Genomic DNA, 18,971 nt, shown 5'->3' with positions numbered 1-18,971 from the left:
AGAATAAATTTTTAGCAAGAAATGAACTGAACACGAAAATTTGGATTGTCAGACAAGAAATAGAAAACCAAAATGAACGAAGATACCTATGGCCGTCAGGGTCCAGGATTGAAAACGGAGAGGCGTAGTAAAATAATAAAATAATAAAATAATAAAATATTAAATATAATACTTCAATATGTTTTTTTAGCAAAATGAAAGTCTATTACAATTCAAGTAGCTCTAGCATCTGTTAACTGAGACAACTGATTTCTACGGGTATCCATATCTTGAAAATATTTTAAGATTCTTTCATTAGAAACACTAGCAAAGATGGATCTTTCATTGTATCCTTCTAAACTGTCATTCAACCACTCATCTCCCATCATATTCTGCAAGTCAGTCTTGACAAATTTCATTGCTGAAAATACTCTTTCAGAGATGCTCACTCTGGTAAGATCAATACCGACTCAATCAGACGACAAACCAACGAAAAAAACTTTATCTTTCTTGGTTTCAACAATCTTCCGAGATAGGCTAGCCAAATCTTCAATAGCATTAATCGTGCATCTCTTCTCACAACATCAACAAAAGTTTCAAGTTGTTTAAACAATTCAATATGTTGAGTCAATGTAAGTCCTTTGGGTAAAGAATAGCAAGATGCAAGCTTATCAATATTAAAAGCAGAAATCATTTTTGGATCGAGGCATGTCATACAACTTAGCAAGTCGTGGATGTTATTTCAATTGAGCTTGGGGCGATAAATGTTATTTTTTCGTCACGCCATCGGAGGCGAGGGGCGGATATGGAAAATATACATCGGGATAATGGAAAATTAGTCGCATGGTGGGGGCGACAGCCAACTGTCTACTGATCGCCTTATGGCTATAATCATAATATGATAAAAATAAAATTTTGCCCAAATAAGATTGTCATACATAGAAAGTCAAAATTGCACTCCAAAACCAGTCACTAAAAAAATATCCGTACTAGGCTTCTTTGGTAGCAATTGGGAAGCGGAAAGCTCTGTCGTTTGGGAAGAAATCATTTGGTTCGACCATGGTTTCACTTGAACAAGACGATAGAAATAAACGAAGATTCAATTAACCATTCAATAATTTTGCTGTGAAAGTAGTACATTTTTTTAGGTGTGCTTGAAAATTCAAAATAGTAGTAGTACTGCTATATAACTATCGTATGTCAACCAACTTATTACTACAATATAATAAAAGAAATAATCACATACACAAATATCAATAACACTATAAAACAAAACAATGGGATACTACAATGCATTACCAAATTCACTCACTCCCCTTCTTAATTCACTTGAAATACAGGGCGGGAATGCTCTGTTCGTTTCTGAAGAAATTTTCCGGATCAACTTCAGTCTTCACACGAACAAGACGATCGAAATTTCCCTTGAAATATTTCTTACCCCAAATGCTCGCTTGTGCATAACCGGTCTTTCCATTAGGGTTATTGACCCGATGTCGAGATCTCGTAGTTGAGGTATGCAGCCCTCGGAGACCTCAAACATACGGAGCCATGTAACCGTAGTACCTTCGCCCAACTCATGTACCTCTCCGCCACATCGCCGTCGTCCCAATACACCGTGCTAGCAAGAATGTACAAATTACCTTTCCTATGAGGAAATGGAGTCTCGGATTCGGATATTTCTGACATTCTTCCGCTACGGAATCATGAACACGAGGCCCTCACTGCTTCTGGTTCCAATAACAATCTCACGATGCCTTCTATCCCGAACACAGGGATCGGTTTTTGTCGAAATCCGATTTTGTTTTGAAGTGTCTGACGTTGTTCTGTGTTCTGTTGAGCAGAGCTCGGAGCGGATCCTGATTATCGGGTGATGATCCGGTGATCTGTGCGAAGAATAAGCGCGATTCAATCCAGCTTACCTCAGAGCAGTCTTCTCTTACCAGACCTAATTCAGGGAAGTTTTCTTGCATCATTGGAAGTAATCTCTCGACGCCGCCGAGGAAGAGAGAAAAATGTAGCTTGAACCGTCGAATTCAATGGGTATAAGTAGAGTCCAATCCCCAAATCCCGGTTAATCAGAGGAGCCACGTTTTGCCAGCGGTGGAACAGTTGAGTAGCGTTCTGTTCCAGTGTCCTGTCCACTGTGAATACAGTTACTTTTTCTGGAACATCCACTAGTTGTACTTTCCAGGAAATGATTACGCCGAAGTTGGCGCCTCCGCCGCCTCTGATGGCCCAGAACAGATCCTCGCCCATTGATTTTCTGTCAAGGATTCTGCCGTTTGCGTCGATTATTCTCGCATCGATGACATGATCCGCGGCGATCCCGAATTTTCTGACCATCATGCCGTAGCCGCCGCCGCTGAATTGGCCGCCGACGCCGACAGTCGGGCATAGGCCGGCCGGGAATCCGAGGACCGGGCATTTTTCTGCAATCCTGTAGTACAAGGTTCCGATTGTTGCGCCGGATTCGACCCACGCGGTTTTTTCCTCGGCGTTGACCGTGACTTCGCTGAAATTGATCAAATCGATGACCGCGAACGGGACTTGGGATACGTAAGATAGTCCCTCATAGTCGTGGCCCCCGCTTCGGATTCTGATTTCCAGACCACTTTGTCTGGCGCAGGATATGATAGGTGGGATTTGGGATTCGTGTTGCGGGGTTATGATCACGTGTGGTTTAGGAGTTGACTCAGAAGCGAATCTCCTATTTTGGATGGAGGATTGAAGGACGGAAGTGTACGATGTGTTGTTTGTCGTGTAGACAACGTTGGAAATGGAGGAATTTCGGGTCTCGAGAGAGAGACATTGGAGAAAATCGTCGCGCTCATTGGCATAAGCTGCCAACGAGCACGTCGATATGATAATAAATATGAATGATAGAGAGATGGTAAGAGATTTCATGATGTATGATAATTTTTTGAGAATAAGATTTTGTGTTTTATAGAAATATTGCATGGATTGGTGTGATATTTATAGGGTTTTTTCAATGCATGGTAATGACGCAAGCAATAATTAAGTAATGAACGATGCTTGAATTTCGCTGCAGCCGTTTCATTTTGAATTTTTATAATATGCCGACTTTTCCAATTGAAGTTCTTTGACGAGAAAAATAAAAGCTACATTCTACCTTCTTTAGTTAAATACCTTTATCGCTCGGCTAAAATAATGAAATTCATGTATCTAATTATATTAGTTTATTGACTTTGTTCTCGCAATTAAATAAGTCAAATGTCAATCACAGTAGATTTTCAATGAAGTTGGAGGAAATTATCTTGCAACTCTGGTAAGAGAAGAAAAGTCGGATTTACATTGCAATAAGACTAGACTGCACTTTTCAATTTTACAAAAATGAACTATCTATTAGCATTATAATATATTCCCCGTCCGATAATTCGATAAGTTATTCTATTTGTCGTCCCACATAATTTGCCCCACTTCACTTTTCCATTTTTTATAATGACTCTATTCACTAACTCATTCTTACTCACATTTTATTTTTAAAACTAATACTTTAAAAGTAGGACTCACATCCACTAACTTTTTCAACTCACTTTCATTAGATTTCTTAAAACTGTGCTCAGGTCAAAGTGTCTCAAATTATCGGGATCGGAGGAGTAATTTGTTCGCTTGTAAATTTCATCGCAAACTAATTAGTTTGCTTCTATATACAAACTAATATTTTATAATCGTTGAATTAGTTGGTTGTGTTATTTATAAAAAATCTAAATGTAATTCATACAGACATAATCTTTGTATGATTTTAAAATTAAATAAAATAGTATAATTTTATTAAACAAATAGGTATGTACAATATTAATCAAAATATAGGATTAATAATAATGAGCTTGGGCTGGGCTTCTGACGAGTTTGAGCCTAGGCAAAGGACTAATTGAATGATGAGTCCGGCCCAAACCGTTTCATTTTTGGCCTATACAAAGGGCAGTATCGTACTTTCATGTAAGTTAGTTGTGCTAGAAAAGTTTAGACGCTCCGTCCCATTAAATACTCATTCCGTCCTAACGTTGCTTTTGACGCATAATTTTATGTAGTGTTATTTGTTAGTTAAAGAAGAGAGAAAGTAAGAAGAAAAAGTAGAGATAAAGTTATTTCTATTTTAAGAAATGTTTTATTTTTAAAGGACAACACAAAAAGGAAACGTTTCTTTTTAGTGAGAGGAGTTATGCAACATTTGCTTTTGACACGAGATTTTATTTAGTGTTGTTTTGAGTTAATGAAAAGAGTAAAGCAAGAGAGAAGAAAAATAAAGAGAGTATTGTTTTCATTTTTAAAAATGTTTATTTTAATGAGAAACCAAAAGAAAAACGTTTTATTTCAATCGGACATTTTATTTTAGTCCCCATGGGCTAATCCACACTGCAATTTGGGCCTATCAACTTAACCCACGCATTACTTTTTCAATATATATCCATAATCCCACCATTTTTGAAATAATTATTTCGGTATCATAGTCCAAGTCCAATTGATTTGCTCCCTTTATATTTTTTTTTTCTCAAGAGGGCTAGCTGCTCTCCAAAGCAAACAAACACATAACAAAATATGAATCTTTTATTTAGATTTTTTCCTATTTCAAAATGTTTTCATATCCAGTCAACTTAGCATAAAAAAGTGTCTATTGTAGACACCGAACATACAAACATGAACACAAAATTATGTAACAAATCAAGCAAATCAAATCGAACACACGCCCTTGTCGCTCGACCACGAGTGAATGGGCGGAATGCTTGCCTCGAATCTGAAGAAATTCTCGGGATCAACCATAGTCTTCACCAGAACAAGACGATCAAAATTGTTCTTATAATACCTCTTCCCCCCAAACGCTCGCCTGTGCATAGCTCGTCCTCCCACAACGTTATTGACTCCAAAGTCGAGATCTCTGTAGTTGACATACGCAGACCTCGGATTGCTCGAAACATAAGGAGTCATGTAATCATAATACCTCTTCACCCAATCAACATACCTCTGCGCATTCTCGTTATCTTGCCAATACACAATAGTCTCCACTTAAACAAGTTCCCGCCCTGTGCAGGGAACGGAAGCGCCGACTCCGAAATCTCCGCCGTCCTCCCGCCGTGCGGGATGAAGGCGATCAGCCCCGCCACCGCCTCCGGCGCGAACAGAAGATTCAACAACCCCCTGACCCCCTTTCCCCCGGAAGAGGTTTCTCTACAAAATCCGACTTCATTTTCAAAAAACTCAAATTCGGATCCTTCCTGATCAGCAAATCCGCCGGGGTTTGGAGATCCAACGGCAACGCGGAGGTGAATCGCCCGAAGCTGACCACGGAATCGATCCAGCTCATCTCCGCGCAGTCTTCTCTCACCAATCCCAGCTCAGGGAACGTTTTTGGACCAGCGACTAATCTGTCGGCTCGTCCAAGGAAAGCGAAAAGAAGTTCGCCGAAACCGTCGAACCGATCCTGTTCAACAAGATCCCGACGAAAAGATCTTTGTCGGTGTAGGGCGCGACAGACTGCCACTTCTGGACAAGTTCTGTCGCGTTCTGCTCCAAAGTCTTGCTGACTTGGAAAACAGTGACAGTTTCTGGAACATCCACCAGCAGCACCTTCCATGCAACAATAACGCCAAAACTGGCGCCTCCGCCGCCTCTGATCGCCCAGAACAGATCCTCGCCCATTGATTCCCTGTCCAGAATTTTCCCTCTGGCGTCGACTATTCTTGCGTCGATGATGTTATCCGCCGCCATGCCGTATTTCCGGACCATCGTGCCGTCGCCGCCGCCGCTGAAGTGGCCGCCGGAGCCGACGGTGGGGCAGAATCCGGCCGGGAAGCCGAGGAGCAAGCTCTTCTGAGAGATGTGGTAGTACAGCGCGCCGAGGGTCGCGCCGGCGCCGAGCCAGGCGGTTTTCGCCTCGGCGTCGACGGTTACTTCGCCGAGATTGAACAAATCGATGACCACGAACGGGACCTGCGATCGGTAGGATAAGCCCTCCATGTCATGGCCGCCGCTTCGGGTTCGGATTTCGAGGCCGGTTTGCTTGGCGCAGCGTATGATTGGTGGGATTTGGGATTCGTGGTCCGGGGCTATGATCACGTGCGGCTTGGGAGTAGATTCTGTGGTGAATCTTAGATTCCAGATGGCGGCTTGGAGGATGGAAGTGTAGGAGGAGTTGGCTTTGGTGTAGACAAGGTGGGAAATCGGGGCGTGGTTGTCGGGATATTCCGACAAACATTCGAGGAAATGGTCGTGGCCATCGGCGGTGGCGGCCGGTGAGAAGGTGGAGATGAAGAAGATGATGAGAGTGAGAGTGGAGAAGGAAGGAATCTTCATGGTTGAGGGAGATTCTATTTCTACTTGTGTTTTAAGATTAAGTTAAATGTGTTCGATTTATAATGTTTAATGAGTAATGGTGAATGGGATTTTTCGTCGCCATCGTCTCTATTGGCGGCACTTCTTTGATTTTAAAAAAATAAAATATAATGTGAGTTCCTTCCTTTCTTGAAAAATACATTTGATGTTGATTTATGAACTTTTTCTTGGAAGCTGGAAAATTAGTGTCTAATCTCAGTTGTTTAATGTTAGATGCAGGGTTTAGTAAAAAGAAATAAGATGAATAAATCTCAAGTCGTTTCTTTGGAGACTTTGATTAACATTAGAAAACATTAAGATATTATACTAGTACTACTTATGTTGATTAGATGCCGGATTTAATGAGTAATTAATAAGATGGGTTACCTTTCCTCTATATTTTTAAAATACTATTATCAATTTGTCGAAGTTATACAGTAACTAATTAAGTATCGTGACATCCTTTCAAATTGGGTGGCTCATTAGTTTTTTATTTTCAATTGTTAAACGTTTTTGAACTAGCTATAAGACAATAGATGTTCAACATATTCAACAAAGGTCAATTATTTCATCTAGTGTACGCTTTTCTGGTCTTTCTTGGTAGCTTATTAAGTCCAACTCGAAACACATGTATGTGATAGAGACTACAAAATGAAAGACCACTTTGGTAGTATAATTAATTAAAATTTAAATTCGAACTCATATTTTAATAATACTCTGCATATAGTTAGAAGTGGTTTGCAAGATTTTATCCAGGAATTAAAAATGTAGTGTGTTTGATTAAAGTTAACTGTTTTATAAAACTGTTAATAAAGTAATGCAGTGAATATTAAAAATGAGAAATCGATCTTAATAATAATGCTTGAATATCATAATTTCAACCGTGGCAACTGGCATGCATATACATAATTATCACCTTATCTGATTAAACTTGTACTACCTAAATGATTACAGTAACTGAGTTTGTGCAAATGACAACTCCTCTTAAAGTGACACCGTAACGCCATCTATATAGAAATATTATAACGTTACTGCAATATTACAAACACTACACAACAATCTATAGATTCTGTGTATAGTGTTCGATATTTGACAAAAAAATTGTTGTATAAGGTGCAACATATGCTGCCGCCTTTTTTGGCGGTCTTTTTTTGCCACATGGAAGCTTATTATTCGCTAGTGTATAAATGATTGCTAGAAATGATGGTATAAGTGTTATTTTAAGGATGGTGGCAGTCCTAACATGGCCCAAGGTAACTGTTTATAAAGTAATGCAGTGATTTTGATGATTATGGTCACTTTTTAACTAGTTATAGTCAAAGATTCGTCTCCTTGTCAAATATGATGGTTTATTTAAGTTTGTTGAATATTATACATCACAGTCATGATTCGTGGTTTTATTTTAACTTTCATAGTTGGCACTATTGACATTTTATCTTTCGTTGAATTCATTATTCTCACTCTTGTTGAATGAAGTTTTCTGTTTTAACTTTTAGCCTTCTTTCTTAATCATAAGAAAACGTTTAAAGGGAGCAAGTTTTCTTACTACTAACATTATATAATATCTCAAAGTGATAAATAACATAAAAATAGAAACACGGATATCTAAGAACGTAACATCTTATAAAAAAAGATTATCCCATTATAAAAACGGATATGTCAAGTTCATAAAAACGGATATGTCAAGTTCGAGATGAATGGCGCTAGATTAGTCTCTTTTTCTAGCTCCCAATAAAACTCGAATAACTATTGTAATTTTAAAAAGTGATCTCGGTTGTGCTTGTTTTATTTTGGATTTGAGCTAGCTAGGAATTTGTACTTTGCCTGATTAGATACTCTCTCCGTTCCTTGTTAATAGAGACATTTTCTTTCGTACGGAGTTTAAGAATAATGTGTTAAAAGGACGATGAAAAAGTAGAGAGAATAAAGTAAGAGAGACGACGAGAGAATAAAATAAAAGGGAAAATCATTTTTTGCCAAAACTAGAAATGACTCTATTGATTTAGAATTTCTCAAAATACTAAAATGACTCTATTAACATTGGGGGAAGAGAGAATTAAGCTTTGGAAATATAAGGGACAACCATATAATAGTTTTTTAAAATTAAATAGTAGTACTAAGTTATGAGCCCAAAATATGTAATGTTTCAGCCCAGTTAAAAGCCCAACCAATTCAAATGTAGAAGACCGCCATGTTTATGGCGTGTGGGCTGATGAGGGTAAATAGTTAGTTGGGTTGAAGAGGAGAATTGGTTGGGCTAATAATTAATGATTAGGCTTGGATTTTAATTTGAGCCCATTAATGATTTGTTAATAAACCCCAAAGTTATAATCTTATTCTCGCAATATATCCTATTCAAGTTAATTAAATTAATGTTATTATTGGTACAAATAATAAATACTAGTATAATAAAGGCTAATCTCGGAAGTCAGATATTTATAAAAATAAAAAATATAAAAGTCTCATTTCACATAATTTCACTACATTTAATTATAAATTAATAAAAAAAAGTAAAACTTATACTTCCTCCGTCTCCAATCAGAAATCCCGTTTTTCCATTTTGGTCCGTCCACAATAGTGGTCTCGGTTCATAATTACTATAAATGATAACGAGACCCCACATTCTACTAACTCATTCTCTCCACATATCATTTAAAACTAATATATACAAGTGGGACCCTATTCCACTAACTTTCTTCCACTCACTTTTCTATACATTTCTTACAACCCGTGCCGAATAGAAATGAGAGTCATATTCATAGACGGAGGGAGTATTTAGCATTTAGCTAACTTTTTCCACTTATTTTCCTTTGCATTTCTTAACATTTGTAAGAATGAGACTTTATATTGTAAACAAAGGATGTATAAAGAAAAGGAAATTCAAATATATGCAACCATAAAAATACAGCACTTACACAAATAAATCAATTTATCAGGCATCAAAAAAATTAAACAATTTCTTAGAATAACAATGCTTTGAACAACAAATACAATTACTATTACTCCTAGAAACTTAACGTAAGAGACTAATCAGAAAGCCTTATTCAGAGACGTAACACAACACAAGTTCACTTTCATCAGAATATATCTTAGTTCCCTTTCTTAGTCCACTTCGCCTGCAACGGGGAATGCTCTGTTCATTCTTGAAGAAATTGGTCGGATCAACAACTGTCTTCACCCGAACAAGACGATCGAAATTATCCTTGTAATACGGCTTCCCCCAAATGCTAGCTCGTGCATAACTTGTCTTCCCATTAGAACTATTCACTCCTATATCGAGATCTCTGTAGTTGAAATACGCTTCCCTGGGAGTTCGAGACGTAAGGAGTCATGTACTCATAATATCTCCGGCTCCAACTTATGTAACGATCCGCATCCGCAGCCTCAGAGTTTTGCCAGTAAGTCAGGCCAGCAAGTTTGTAGAGCGCACCAGCTCTGTGAGGAAATGGAGTCTCTGATTCTGATATTTCATCCATTCTTCCACCATATGGCACCATGTAATAGTTAGTCTCGTCGGCTTCTGGTTCACGTAGCATGCTCACCATCTCTTCGATCACGTTCAACGGAAGGGGCGTCCAACATAATCCGACTTGGCTTTGAGCTGTCTGAGACCGGGCTGAGTCCGGTTGAGCAGAGCATCTAGTTGATCTATCGGCATTTGGTTGCTAAATAAGGTGGATTCGATCCAACTCATTTCCGTGCAGTCTTCTCTCACTAACCCTAACTCTGGGAAGATTTCTTGCATGTATGAAACTAATGGTCAGCGCCGCCCTGGTACACTGAGAAGAAGTTAACCAGGACGGTCGTGTTCACCCTGAGTACGATGACTCCAACGAACAAATCTTTGTCGGCTTGAGGCGCCCCCGTATTGCCAGCGGTGCCACAGTTCAGCGCCGTTCTGTTCTTCCACGTTCCCCGTGATTGAGAAAACAGCGACTGTTTCTGGAACATCCACCAGCTGTACCTTCCAGGCAGTGATCACGCCAAAACTGGCACCTCCACCGCCTCTGATGGCCCAGAAAAGATCCTCTCCCATTGATTTCCTATCGAGGATTCTGCCATTAGCGTCGATTATTCTGGCATCAATAACATTATCTCCCGCGAGGCCGTATTTTCTCAGCATTGCACCGTAGCCCCCCCGCTAAAGTGGCCACCGACGCCAACAGTAGTGCAAATAGCCCCGGGAAACCCTAAAGTGGAGCTCTTTTCTGCAATCTTGTAGTACACATACCGTGGTTGCGCCCGCTTCAATCCACGCAGTTTTCTCCTCCACGTCGACCGTGACTTCGCTGAGATTGATCAAATCAACGATCACAAACGGGACTTGTGAGACATAAGACAATCCCTCCATGTCATGGCCGCCACTTCGAGTTCTGATTTCCAAACCAGTTTTTCTAGCACAACGTACCACAGGCGGATTTGGGATTCGTGCTCTGGGGTAATGATCACTTGCGGTTTGGGAGTAGATTCGGACGCGAATCTAAGGTTTCGGATGGAGAACTGTAGGATGGAAGTGTAAGATGAGTTTGCAGGAGTGTAAACATCATCTGAAATGGATGAGTAATTCTTGAATTGATAGTTGAGACATTGAAGGAATTTGTCTTGCCTATCAGCAGAAACTGTGAGAGTGATTGACAAAATGAGAAGAAGAAAGAATGAGAGATGAGTTGAGATTGAAGGATTTTTCATGGTTTATGATTTCGATGAGAAGATGAATTAAACTTTGTGTTTGTATGTTGTTTGAGAGGCATGCATGGCTCCCTATTTATAAGGTATTTCCCCTTTGAATAAATCTATTATATTAATTTTCAAAGTCTACTGTCTTAATTTTCCTGCAAATGTTTGATTTTTTTTAATATGCCATTCTCCATATATATACCTTATCTTCTAGGTCTGCTTAAATAGATAAATTAAACTGAATGGTGTGCAAATTCAAGTTGATGTTTTTTTCTAGGTCTCCTTAATCGGATTAACTTACTTCGCCCAAATACCAAGTCATTTTATTGGTAAATATGAAGATTCTACAATAATTTTGACATTCAATGTAAAAAAATAAATGTACTTCGAGACGGTCAATGATTTTGATAAATTAGTCACGACTTTCCGACAAGGGAATAAGTCAATTACATTTTGAGAGGTGAAAGTCGTGTAAAATTGTATTTAAACCACTTTCATTTTTATACTTGATGCAGAAACACTGCCATTCATATAAATTAGAATGACTTGGACAATTATACAAATTAAGAAATATCAGCTGCTTGGAATTGGTCCGATTATGTAGATCTAGAATCAAATATTTAACAATTGAACTTCTTCATTCAGTTCACAAATAAATAGGATCATTTCAAATCTTAATGTCCTTACTAGAACATGGGAGCCTTATAAATAGGGTTCATGCATGCCTCTCAAAAAACACAAACACAAACTCATTTTCTCATAATCAAATTTGCTAAGGTCCGTTTGTTGTGGAAATGGAATTTTATGGAATTCTATGGAACGAATCAAATTCAATTCCAAATCTTTTTTTGGCAAAATGAAATACTCCCGGTTTCATTATAGTTGAGTCATTTACCATCTGGAAGTTTCTTCATAGTTGAGTCTTTTTCCCTATATGGTAACTTTTTTCTCTTCCTTACTTTACTCTCTCTTACTTTATTCTCTCTAATATATTCACTTTATACTTTATTCTCTCAACCTTTTCCTCTTCTTACTTTTTATCTATTTATTTAACACACTCAATATTCATTTTTAAAACTTCTTCGAAAGTTTCGCTTCAACTAATGGCGAAACGGATGGAGTACTTGATATGGAATTGATTTTGAAAAATTGAATGTGTGCATTGTGCATTGTGTGTGAATGTGTTCAATGTGTTGTAAGAATGTGTGGAAGTGTGGGTGAATTTGTGCGGTGTGTGAATGTGTGTTAAGTGTGTGATTGTGCGTGAATTTATTGTGCAATGTGTGCGTGAATTTTGTGTGGCGGGGTTGCGTGAATGTGTGTGTGTGTGTAAGAATGTGTGCATTTGTGTGCGGTGTGTGCGTGAATGTGTGCAGTGTGTGTGTGTGAATGTGTGCAGTGTGTGTGTGTGTGTGTGTAAGAATGTAAGAATGTGTGTGTGTGTGTGTAAGAATGTGTGCGGTGTGTGGATGTGTCGTAGAATGTGCGTATGTTATTTAATAATATTTGAAATTCTCTCTTCCTCGGGCCGAAAATTTGTCACCCATTTTTTTTCGTTCGTCCCTAAAAATTTTTCTTATTTCACTTTTACCATTTTTTATAGTGGACCCTATTCCTCCCAATTCATTCACACTCACATTTTATTATAAAACTAATATATAAAGTAAGACCCACATGTTCCAACTTTTTAATCATTTTCATTAGTATATCTTAAAACCCGTATCCGGTCAAATGGTGAGGAATATTAGGGACGGAAGGCGTATTTTTGACATGTAATTCAAATTGTGAAATTGAGGATTTGGAATTGTAATTTAATTCCAATTGCAATTCCAAATCCAAGAAATTTTATGATACCACCGTCTCTTTGTAGACTGATCGTATTCTTTTGCATCGTCCACAATAATGGAGCCATTGAATTTTTTGGCAAAAAATAACATATCTGTCATACTTTATTTTCTCCCATACTTTATTTTCTCACATACTTTATTTATTCATCTCTCTACTTAATTCTTTTTCTTACTGTTTTTTTTCTCAACTAACACATTTTACATATTTTTCTTAATTTTGTACTCCTTCCGTCTGCGAAATGTTGTCCATGTTTGACTCGCCGAATTTTAAGAAATGTGAAGAAAGGTGAGTGGAAAAAGTTAGTAGAATACATGTACCACATTTATATATTGGTTTACTATAGAATATGAAAGTAATGAGTTAGTGGAAAGTGGTTTCAATTTACCAAAAATGGAAAAAAGCAAACTTGACAATATTTAGCGAACGGATTGAAATAGCAAAGCGAACAACATTTCATGGACGGAGGGAGTATAAAAAAATACCTCTACTAATAGATGATGGAGGGAGTAATATTTAATAGCAAAATAATGCTACATGGTCACAAATGGAATACCTGTAACTAAACAATGTAATCCCTCAAAGAGAAACTAAAATGAAAAAAAAATAAAATAAAAGAGAAACTAAAATGATGTAACGTTTTATTCATTTTGTAAGAAATTTAATCAAACAAATATTTCAACCTTTTATTAAAATCAAAACAACATGTAACGTTTTATTGTAAGTAACTACATCAAATAAATTTAAGCACCTCTTATTCAAATCAAAACAATAGCATGCAGCGTTTTATTGTAAGAAATTACATCATATAAATAGAAGAACCCTGAATCTCAATCATCTTTCTCAGAATGCAAAGTTGGAATGCTCTGTTCATTCTTGAAGAAATTATCTGGATCAACTACAGTCTTCACGCAACAAGCCGATCAAAATTATTCTTGAAATATTTCATGCCCCAAATGCTGGCTTGTGCATAACTCGTCTCTTCTCCAACGCTATTGACTCCGATGTCGAGATCTCTGTAGTTGAGGTATGCTTCTCTTGGACTGCTTTCGAAACATAAAGGAGCCATGTAGCTGGTACCTTACTGCTCCAACTTATTCCTCTCCGAATCTCGAGCATCGTTGCCACTGCCAAATCACGGTGCTATAAATCTTGAACAAGTTACCTGCCCTATGAGGAAATGGAGTTTCTGATTCAGATATTTCAGACATTCTTCCACCATATGGGATCATTACGACAGTAGCCGGAATTTCTGGTTCGTATAGTAGTCTCTCAATTCCTTGTAAACCTAATTCAGGAATAGGTTTTTGGACATAATCTGATTTTACTTTGAGGCTTCCTACGTTTGGCTGAGTTCGGTTAAGTAGTAATTCGAGTGGCGCTGGGGTTGTGGGGGCTCCTGAGAAATATAAGACAGATTGGATCCAGCTCATTTCGGCGCAGTCTTCTCTCACTAAACCTAACTCAGGGAAGCTTTCTTGCATCATCGGAAGTAATCTGTCGGTTCCGCCTAGGAAAAGTGACCAGAAGTTGGCTTCAATGGTGGCATTCCGTCCATCTTGGCTGGAATTCACCCTCCTTAAGATGACTGCGAGGAACAAATCTTTGTCGAGATTCGGACCCACATTTTGCCAGCGGTGGACGAGTTGAGTCGCGTTCTGTTCTGACGTCCTGAACACTGAGAAAACAGTGACTGTTTCTGGAACGTCCACCAGCTGTACCTTCCAGGCAGTGATCACGCCGAAGCTGGCGCCTCCGCCACCTCTGATGGCCCAGAACAAATCCTCGCCCATCGATTTTCTGTCGAGGATTCTGCCCTTGGCATCGACTATTCTTGCATCGATGACGTTGTCAGCGGCCAGACCGTATTTTCTCAGCATGGTGCCGTAGCCTCCTCCACTGAAGTGTCCACCGACACCGACAGTTGGGCAGATGGCGGACGGGAATCCTAGAACCGGACTTTTTTCTGCAATCTTGTAGTATAAAGAACCAATGGTTGCGCCTGCTTCGACCCATGCGGTTTTTGCCTCGACGTCCACTGTGATTTCACTGAGATTGATTAAATCAATGATCACGAATGGGACTCGTGAGACATAAGATAGTCCCTCTAAGTCATGGCCACCACTTCGAGTTCTGATTTCCATGTCATTTTCTTCAGCACAGTATATGACACGCGGGATCTGGGATTCGTGCTCAGGGGTTATGATCACCTGCGGTTTAGGAGTTGATCCTGAACCGAACCTTAGGTTTTGGATGGAGAATTCGAGGACGGAAGTGTATGATGAGTTGATTGGGGTGTAAACATTGTTCGAAATGGAGGAGTAGTTGCGGAATTGCTCAGTCAGGCATTCTAGAAAATCGACATGATCATCGGCGGAAGCTGCCCAAGAGCATGAGATGACTAGAAGAAGAATGAATGTGAGAGATGAGATGGATGGAGTTTTCATGATTGATAAGATGATGAGCTTGCGTTTGAGAATGTGTTCTATTTATAAGGCTTAATTGTCATGGTAAAAGATGGTACAAAGTTGATGATAATAAAATTTTATTTGAATTTTTATTATTTGATGTACCATATGACATGAGACTATTTTGAATATTTCCAACGGCGCGCTTATTTGAATTTTTACTAGTTTGTGAGAAGAAAACGAACATTAGTCACTTTTTTAAGATTTTTGTTTGATTATTACCACATATAGAATAAATTGGATGGCCAACGGAATTTGATGGAAATCTTGGAGAAAGATCCTAGCAAATTTAATATGGATGATAGACTGAATAGTCTTAACCATCTAGATTAGCTAATAGTTTGAAGTTACCCAATTTGACAATTTATCTTGCGTAAACAGTTTTTATTGGTGAAGTATTTTGATGCCGAGACCAAATCCTTCAATTTACTAGTACTTTTTTAAATAAAAGAACATGCGTACACTATGATGAATAGTACTTTACTTGAGTAATACAACTATACAAGATTCAAAAAAGGGTTAAAATTGAAAATAGAACATGTCTATTGCAAATAAATTAATTTACTGATACAAATAAGTACCGATAGAAATCCGGAAAGGATCACCTAATTCTTTTCCTGATACATTTCCTAATCCATCTCTCACATAGATGGTAATGGAACCCACCATCATATTTTATGGGTTCCATCCAAAAACCACTTGGTGATAGGAGGAGTGACACATGAGATTTATATACTAGTTTCAGTTTTCTTTTACCACAAGAAATTTGACAGTTATGACTAATAGATTTATAGTTTCAGTTGCCAACAAGTACAATCGTATTTTTTTTTTAACGGTATTCGACTAATCGGTTAACCGAGAACCAAACTTGAGACCGGTCAGTTATCGGTTAACCGATAACTGACATTTACTGTTACCGATTCGATATCGGTTATTCGGTTTTGCTCTAATAACCGGGTTATCGGTTATAACCGATAACCGTTCGGTTATAACCGATAACCGAATTAAATTCAATTTTAATTTCAATTATATGTTTATTTAATACTAGAATAAATTATAATTTACTTCAAACTTTGTCACAATGGAAGAAATTGTAATTTATATCTAAATTTTGTCTAAATCAATGTAAAAAAAAAGTCCATTTCAATTTGTGTCACTGTCAATTAGAGTATTATACTTATAAATTTATAACTCAAAGTCAATAAAGTTCTTAAGAATTACTATTTTAATTTTAAATATAAAATAACCCTTCACTTATTATTGCAGACAAGATTTTAAAGTCTAGAATATAGATCATGTAAAGTTCAAGTCTTTTAAAGTGCCTAAACAATTTATATATTACTTTTAAATAGGAGTATAATAATAATAATAATAATAATACTAATAATAATAATAATAATAATAATAATAATAATAATAATAATAACAATAATAACAATAATAATAATAATAATAATAAAAGTAGATGAAAAGTTAAAAGTTAAAATTATAAATAATTTTAAATTCAATTATATTTATAATTAATAATAACAGAAATTGTAATTTACTTTTAAACTTTGTCACAATAGAAGAATCTGTGATTTACTTCCAAATTTTGTCAAAGTCTCATATTGCATATTTGCAATGTCAAAAAAATCTATTTTAATTTGTTACCTGTTAGTTATTTATACTTATAAAGTTATAATATATCAAATTCAATAAAGTTTCTAAATATATTTTTAAAAATAAGATCTCTCAAAGTTAACAAGTACAGTTAGAAAGCATCTTCAATGGTCTGGCTAGCGACCGGCTAGCCGATTCTTCTTCGCTGGCCGATCTGGCTAGCCGAACCATAGTAGGCGGCGAGCGGCCATACCGGCCAGCCGATCGGCGTTGGCCGGCCGACTGGGCGGGCGGCTGGCCGCATGCGCTAGCCGAGATCGGCTAGCCGCCATTTGGTGGTGGCCCGATCAGCCAGCGACGCATTTTTATTTTTATTTTTTGTTTTTTTTACAAAACCTATATAAACGTCGATTTTCGTTTCATTTTCATTTCGCATCACTTGTTTTAACAAGTTTTCTCTCTCTCTCTAACTTTCTTCTGTACAAGAAAGCATCATCGCGCTACGAGTAACGCTGGTGGTAAGTGCTGGTGGTAGTGGTGCGGACGCCGAGGAGCATGAACGGAGGATGAACGAGGCTATTAACGCCATACTGAATCCAGCGAGATGGAACGGTACATGCGTAGGGTGGAACACCAGGCGATACCTCGCCCTCCACGAGCTTGTCCACCTCCGAGCAGTGATTGATCGGGGATCTCACGCAGTCAGCACATCAGCCGTCTGTACGACGAATAGCTACTTTTTCAGAGAACTCGCGGCTTTCCCGCCAACATGCTCAGCGGCGTTTTTAGAATGCGCTAGGGAGTTGCTTATGCGCATCGTCGGGGCATTAGAAAGCGCCAATATCTCTGTTTCCGCCTGCAGTAATGGCGGCTCCCGGCCACAACCCTCGGTCTAAAGTGTGCACGGCGGCAATCGGGCAGCTGGCCTCACGGAGGCGGCCATTGCTGCATGCGGGATGGGTACCTCTACACGGCGAAGTCGACACTCCCGGAATGTCTCGAAGAATTTCTCGTGGGGGGCGTGATAAACGCTTCGGTGAAAGTAGTACCTTCGGGGTTCTACTCCCGAAGATTGTCGGAATCGGGATGCAGATGCACGGAGGCGTGGCACGGGTTCCCCTCGATGTTAAAGGAAGATAGATTGTATGCATCGGGAGTGGAAGAACTGTCCGACTGGCAGGAAGGGGGCCTACTCGACCGGCTACAAGTCAATGAATCCCACGATAATCCTCGAGGCCGTAGCCGATTACACGGCCGCGGATCTCGCATGCGTATTTTGGGTAGCCGGGTCGAACAACGACCTCTGCTAACGTCCCCAACTCGTCGCCCCTTTTCAACGAGAAGTGCTCAGGGCATCGGTCCAGCCCGTCTCATTTTTGGGCCAACGACAACCTAAGATGATAATGGGCTATTACTTGGCGGATGGAATATACCTCTAGGTGGGCCGGCTCCGTGTAGAAGACGATCAGATGCTCACAAGTGATGAAAAGACAGGCCTACTTTGCGGAACGACAGAAGTCGGCGCGCAAGGATGTTGAGTCGCGTATTTGGTGTGCTCCAGCCTCGATGGGCGGCAACTCAAGGGTCCAACGCGTTTTTGGGATGTCAAATGCATTGGTACAACAATGATCGCACGCCTGACGATTATCTCGTACAACATGATCGTCGAAGACGAAGGCGTATTAACCGACTGGCTCGGCCAATCGACGCGAAGCCTTGGCTACCCAAGCCTAATTTAACGGCCCACCGCTAAGGTAATGGTCAGTAAGTACCTCGATGAAGCCGACCGCCTCATGGAATTTTCCGACATGCGTCAAGTTGATGCTCATATTCAACTCCAAAAGGATATAATCGAAGAGTTGTGGGCACGGAGGATCGTAACGGCTTAGTTTTTTCTCTTATTATGTACCTTTTTAAATGTAATTTTTTTATCTATGTACCTTTTTTTAATGCAATTAATATGAATTTTCCCGTATATGTCTATAAATTTTAATTCCATAAATGTAATCGTAATTTGAATTCCGTAAATGTAGTATATATTTACGAATTATACTTTATCAAGTAATGGCC

At 38.7% G+C, this 18,971-nt stretch overlaps 2 protein-coding genes and 2 pseudogenes across 2 annotated transcripts; all 4 read right to left on the bottom strand.

Moving 5' to 3' along the window:
- Positions 1-212: 212 nt before the first annotated feature.
- LOC125198082 lies at positions 213-2,903 on the bottom strand (annotated as a pseudogene).
- Positions 2,904-4,671: 1,768 nt separating this feature from the next.
- On the bottom strand, positions 4,672-6,291 carry LOC125198081 (cannabidiolic acid synthase-like). Its single transcript, XM_048096529.1, has 2 exons — positions 5,415-6,291; positions 4,672-4,979 (listed from the first exon to the last, which is right to left on the bottom strand). Exons 1-2 carry the CDS (start codon positions 6,289-6,291, stop codon positions 4,672-4,674), a joined length of 1,185 nt encoding a protein of 394 aa, XP_047952486.1.
- A 3,808-nt stretch (positions 6,292-10,099) lies between these two features.
- LOC125198083 (O-acetylstemmadenine oxidase-like) lies at positions 10,100-10,660 on the bottom strand. Its single transcript, XM_048096530.1, has 2 exons — positions 10,541-10,660; positions 10,100-10,450 (listed from the first exon to the last, which is right to left on the bottom strand). The coding sequence occupies exons 1-2, from the start codon at positions 10,658-10,660 to the stop codon at positions 10,100-10,102; spliced, it is 471 nt and encodes a 156-aa protein (XP_047952487.1).
- A 2,904-nt stretch (positions 10,661-13,564) lies between these two features.
- On the bottom strand, positions 13,565-15,278 carry LOC125198080 (annotated as a pseudogene).
- Positions 15,279-18,971: the final 3,693 nt, after the last annotated feature.

The sequence above is a fragment of the Salvia hispanica genome, unplaced genomic scaffold (genome assembly GCF_023119035.1).
Source record: "Salvia hispanica cultivar TCC Black 2014 unplaced genomic scaffold, UniMelb_Shisp_WGS_1.0 HiC_scaffold_1198, whole genome shotgun sequence".
Taxonomy (NCBI): domain Eukaryota; kingdom Viridiplantae; phylum Streptophyta; class Magnoliopsida; order Lamiales; family Lamiaceae; genus Salvia; species Salvia hispanica.
The sequence above is the reverse complement of the archived record's forward strand: the minus strand, read 5'-3'. Positions and strand labels throughout refer to the sequence as shown.

Bases quoted from the DNA above. Each gene is read 5' to 3' on its own strand.
- LOC125198083 (XM_048096530.1), bottom strand. From the start codon at position 10,660: ATGGAGGGATTGTCTTATGTCTCACAAGTCCCGTTTGTGATCGTTGAT. The intron at 10,451-10,540 runs GTATGTGTACTA...TGGCCACTTTAG, and splicing joins TTGAAGCGGGCGCAACCACG to CGGGGGGGCTACGGTGCAAT.
- LOC125198081 (XM_048096529.1), bottom strand. From the start codon at position 6,291: ATGAAGATTCCTTCCTTCTCCACTCTCACTCTCATCATCTTCTTCATC. The intron at 4,980-5,414 runs GTTCGACGGTTT...TGTATTGGCAAG, and splicing joins GATCTTGTTGAACAGGATCG to ATAACGAGAATGCGCAGAGG.